This window comes from Solea senegalensis, linkage group LG4 (genome assembly GCF_019176455.1).
Source record: "Solea senegalensis isolate Sse05_10M linkage group LG4, IFAPA_SoseM_1, whole genome shotgun sequence".
Taxonomy (NCBI): domain Eukaryota; kingdom Metazoa; phylum Chordata; class Actinopteri; order Pleuronectiformes; family Soleidae; genus Solea; species Solea senegalensis.
Window position 1 is genome coordinate 26,205,017 of NC_058024.1, and position 5,671 is coordinate 26,210,687.

Here is a 5,671-nt window from a genome sequence, read left to right on the forward strand (position 1 = left end):
CACGTTTCCAACCTGGCACAAATGCAACCTTGTGGACACAGCAGAGGGATTTGTGGAGGTGGAAATACAGTCTGATCCAGGGATCTGGATTCCACCCGGCCAGACGAGGCCTCGCATTCAGAACAGGGGTCCCAGAAAAGTCTTAAAGTACCTAATGTGTCCTGTCACAAAGGATTTAACCAACATAAAACACACACATTAACCTCGAGAGATCACAGGCCTCACACTGAGGTAAAAACACTTCATTTGTGCCTGGAAAACTCAACAGGGAACTTGACGGACGGGCAACTGCTGCAGTCTCTAACTGTAACACATAGACCTGAACTAAGTGAGGAGTCTGACGTGGTTTTTAACACAAAAGAGTCAACCAGATATGGTAGTCGCATGATAATAATAATAATAATAATAATAATAATAATAACAATAATAACAACAACAATAATAATAATAAAAATAACAATAATAACAACAACAATAATAATAATAACAATAATAACAACAATAATAATAATAATAATAATAAAATATAATAATAATAATAACAAAAGGTGCTGCGTTGTGTGTGTGATTGATTGATCTTTGGTTCATTGCGTTCATGTGGCTTATCCCTCACCCTCATTCTTCATGTTGAGATTTTGAAATATATCCACACCCACTCTTCCAATCCACCCTAGACCTCAGTGATCATTCACTGTGTGCTGCTCCTGCTCATCGACATGCACCGTGTGCAGCTGGTTTGGAGGCAGCATTCTGAACATTCACCCACCAACACCTTCTTTACATGTAACAATAACGGCAGCAGAACCGGCAAAAAACAAATCATGACAGGCGGCATTAATAGTTTCCTACAGGTCAGTTATGATCTATGTCAGAAGTGTCGGATTATTTTGTGTTATTTGCTTGGCTGTCATCATAATAACCATGATGTATATGAGATAAACACCATGGTACTACAGTGTGTCACTTAAGAAAGAATAAGATAGATAGATAGATGGATAGATAGATAGATGGATAGATAGATAGATAGATAGATAGATAGATAGATCGCACAGCCATTTTGACAGATGACAGTAGGAAAAACACAGGTGTAAACAATCAGTTTAATAATCCTGACACACATTAACATGATCAGTAACACCTGTGCCAAAATGGCTGGCGGCAAAGGGCCCATAAGGGAAAAGTAAATGTAACTTGGGACTGTGTTATTTAAAGTCCTGCCACCGATTTAAAAACGTCTCAACATATAGATCCATAAATATGCTTGGAAACATGGAAATAGTAAATCACTGCAATAAATCTTAAAGGAGGATAAATGCACATAACTAAATACTCATTATAATCAGCAGAATCATATATGCAGGAATTTATACTAAGGTGTGTCGGGAAAAACAATCAGCATGGTTGCTAAGGAAACACCACCCGTAATGTAACTGAGAATGGTAGGATGTTTTTTCTAATGCTGAGTTACTCATTCCGACTCAGTCTGCATATGACTCTAAATATAGACGTGAGAGCCGTGTGCTGTATGTCTGACTGCATTAAATGGTTGATAGGAGCCGCTGCAGGCTCAGCTTGCATTGACACCGGCACAAGCAGAGGTATGTCCACCGTGACTCTCTGCTGAGCTATTTCTGTCCCTCTTCTCTAAGTGGCCTCTACTCTCCTCACTACCACTCCAAGAATGCTTCTCTAATTGAGTTGGCTCCCGATCACATGTGCCCTGATCCCGTTGCAGCCCTCCCTCTTCATCTGTGTCTCTGCCACTCGGGGGATAGAAGCAAGGAATTCCAGCCTGTGCTCTGAAATCACGCTTCTCCTACAACACTGTACACGCTGATTGAGATAAATAGACAGCAGAGCGTTAGGTGTGCGTTAATCCACTTTTAATAGCAGCCTGCTCTCCATCCCTTTCTCTTTCGGCAGCGCCGTGTTTTGTTTATGAAACACGCTGATATAGAAAGCTGTGACTGATAGGAACAACTGCACAGCAGCTAAAGGAAGGTCGACATAGAGTTTTATTTTAGGGGCCTATTGAATTTTATGCATCAGGTCTCGCTACAATCACACGTACATTATATGAGGAGGCTCAGGATCTGCCTTAGGTCGACTTTTACTTATGCAAATGCACTGAGACAGAATAATACACAACTCCTTATCCCGTGTGTGTGTGTGTGTGTTTATAGGTTTGTTTCGTCTTCTTATGTGTTTGTTGAGTCAAAGTTATGATTCAATTTATATCGCATTTTTAGTCGTGATATAAAGTAGCAATAATTGTGCATAAGGTAAAACAAAATACACCGTGTTTCTTTTCTTTTTGTTCTTAAAAACCAGCCGAGTGAACTTTGAACTGTGACGTATTTCACAGATTTTAAACATTTTGAGTACATTTTGCTCAGGTGAGTTTATAGAGTGGGTGAAAATTATGACATATTTCTTTTCATCAGATTGATGATGTTGTGTTACAAAAAGATATAAGACACTATGTTGCACACTCTTATAGCCTCTATACTGTACATTTAGACATAGTCATGGAAAAATGACTATGAAATGCTTTAGACTGAGTCGAAGACACCGGTCAGAGTAAAATAGAATATTTGTAGGAGTTCATTCTTTTATATTTTGTCACTGCAAATAGGAAATAAAGTGTAGTCACTCCGAACAAGTTCTGGCGTCAACAAAATGACGCATGCTCAATTTTGAAACAAACATCACTCTGTGGAGTATAAGAACAGCAGTATTACCAGACTTGTAACAAGATTAGAGGCGTTTAATTAAATGTAACAAGTGCCGGTCCATTGACATAATATTATAATGTAAATCATTCCCTTTTTTTGATTTATCGTCTTATCACAAAACCCAGAATCTCAACCAGGGTCTGAGCAGAGGGGTGCGCGTGTGTGTGTGTGTGTGTGTGTGTGTGCTTATATTGACTCGCTCGCTGTGGTGGAAGTTCATACCACTGTGCAAACTCTGCCCAGTGAGCCCCACAACTCTGTGTGAAATGTGACACAAGCCTGGGTTCCCCTTTAAGGCATGCCTTTTCTGTCTGCGTGCACAACATTGTGGTGTGTATACAGTGTGTGTGTGTGTGTGTGTGTGTGTGCAGGGTGGTACTCGGGCCTCCATTTTTACCAGGACATCTGCAGCTGCTGTCCACTGGCATGTCACTGGGAGCGTCACAGTGCTCATACAGTGGTTTAGAAGTGAACTGAGCGCAGCTGAGTGCAGTTTAACTCAGGTTCACTGTCACTGACTTCCCTCCAGCCCGTTTCCCAGGACCCGCAGGACCCAGGACCCACAGGACCCAGGACCCAGGACCCAGCACCATGGCGGATCAGTACCAGTACAACACCAACGAGGAGAAGATTGTGAAGGACAGCCACACCAAGGAGATCGACCTGATCAACAGAGACCCCAACCACATCAATGAGGACGTAGTGAAGGTTTGTGCAGCATGGACATGAGAGCCTGCCACAGTGTGAAGGAAAATGCACAAAGTGGTTTCTGTTAACAAACACAGAGAAGAATCGTGTCATTATATTGTCTGGAAAAGCTCGAAATAGACCAAGAGTTATTCCTGTTGCCTGTGCAAGACATAATGTTTATTTTGGGATTGGGGCGGAAGAGTGTGAACCCGATACACTGCACTGCTGTGTTTTATTTAGAGTTGACAACTGTTTATCCTGTGATTGTTACTATGCTACGGCTGCATAACATGTTCTGTAAGGTCAGGGCTGGAACATATAGTTCAGATTAGATTGGTGAAATGATCCACACACATGTGCTCATGTCTGTTTTCAGAGAAGTAAAAAATCATTGTGTCATTTTCACACCAGTCTGTGGATGACAGTGTTTTAGCACTGACAAATATTAATTATGCAATGAATTGTTGTTAAATTAATACATTTCCACCCTTTGTGGGGTAAGTCTTTTGTTAGTAATCATTTTGATTATTGCAATGATTATTCCTTTGCCATCCCGATGCAGCACAGCACGTGCTATCTTTGGCTTTTATGTATACATGAAACACATGATGTAGTGATCTTAAACAGTGGTCTGGGGGAAAGAAAAAGGCTTAAAACTGAGTTTAGTCACTGATTTCAAACTGACAACAAATTGGCCTGTTGTCTTGTTGCTCTCATGTTTGAAATTCCACTTCTTAAAATACATATATACTTTACGTTACTTGTATTCTATGAACACTTGACACTGGCATGTGCAGACAGACACAACTACTGCGGCCTTATGAGAGCGTGTCAACCAAAGCTTCTCTTAAATGTCTTATTAGGTGGAGTTTGAGGACGTCATCGCAGAGCCCGACGGTACACACAGCCTGGACGGCGTGTGGAAGCTCAGCTACACCACCTTCACCGTGTCCAAATACTGGTGTTACCGCATCCTGTCCGCCATCTTTGGTATCCCCGTCGCTCTGCTCTGGGGCTTCCTGTTCGCCTGCATCTCCTTCTGCCACATCTGGGCCGTGGTGCCCTGCATCAAGAGCTGCCTGATCGAGTCCCAGTGCATCAGCCGCATCTACTCCCTCTGCATCCAGACCTTCTGCGACCCCTTCTTCGAAGCCCTGGGCAAGATCTTCAGCAGTGTGCGCGTGGCACTGCGCAAAGAAGTATAGGAACTCTCATACAGTAGTGTTGATACTATGATCGGATGAAATTGCAGTATCTTTTTATACACCATGAAGAGAAGTCCTGGCGTTCTTGCTTACTCCCCTCGTAACGTGTTTATTCTCCACCCGCCCACCTTCAAGCCCTCAGCTCTGAGTCCTGACGTGCCTGGTGTGCCTTTTGCCACCAGACGCTCTGCGACAGCTGCAGCAGGCAGCGTGGTTGTGTGACAGCTCTGGCAAACCCCGGAGGGGCTGTGTGCTCGTCGCTGGGCCGTCGGCCATTTGGAGGATCCGTCCGCTCTCATTTATTTGTATCACATAAAGGCTCACATGATGGCTACTCATCCGCAACAAATGAAATCAAGTGCCCAGCCACTGCTGCACCTGTGGACAGTGTTGCCCCGTACACGTCACATTTGGCTCTTATCAAAAAAGTTCTGTGGATTGTTGCGACAGTTTTAATGAATAGAAATGGAATTGACTTCAACATAATATGTGTGTACAATTAATCCTATCATAAAAACACAGAGTGAAAGGAATTGAAAAGGTTTTCTGAATGGAATGATTCTTTGTCCAGTGTTGTCTCATTTCTCAGTGTATTAAAATAATATATTCTGATTCATTTCCCTGTTCATTTTTGATGAATCCACAGAAGAGGAGTGTCTTTCCTGAGACTTGCAGTCAGCCATGTTGGTATTTACAACCTTTGTCAAAGTGTGATGAGTGGAATCATCGATGTATAAAAAAAAACAGTCATGACCTAATTAGCAAATACAGCCATAGGATACTTTTATTTCAATATAATCGCTAATAAGTAAAAAGTAAAAAGTATAAGTGGACAGAAACTAAAAGATGCTTTACTGTTCATGCATCTGTCCTTATAATAACACTTTTATTTCCCCATGGGTTAATGTCTGATTGTAAGGGAATTGTTTAAGAGGCTTGATGAATGAAAATATTCACCAAAAATCGTACTCAAAGTTTGGCCCATGTGTTCCACGACCATACCTGTCGCACTGCATCATAATAACTGGTTTCAGTGCAGTC

General features: G+C 42.0%; 1 protein-coding gene across 1 annotated transcript; it reads left to right on the forward strand.

The window, feature by feature from the left end:
* The first annotated feature begins 3,097 nt into the window (after positions 1-3,097).
* Positions 3,098-5,242, forward strand: cav3 (caveolin 3). Its single transcript, XM_044023236.1, has 2 exons — positions 3,098-3,443; positions 4,289-5,242. Exons 1-2 carry the CDS (start codon positions 3,327-3,329, stop codon positions 4,628-4,630), a joined length of 459 nt encoding a protein of 152 aa, XP_043879171.1. The 5' UTR covers positions 3,098-3,326; the 3' UTR covers positions 4,631-5,242.
* The last annotated feature ends 429 nt before the right edge of the window (positions 5,243-5,671 follow it).

What these genes read in the sequence shown, in the direction of transcription:
- cav3 (XM_044023236.1), top strand. Translation starts at nt 3,327, where the DNA reads ATGGCGGATCAGTACCAGTACAACACCAACGAGGAGAAGATTGTGAAG. An exon ending in TCAATGAGGACGTAGTGAAG is followed by an intron (nt 3,444 to 4,288) that starts GTTTGTGCAGCA and finishes ATGTCTTATTAG; the next exon opens with GTGGAGTTTGAGGACGTCAT.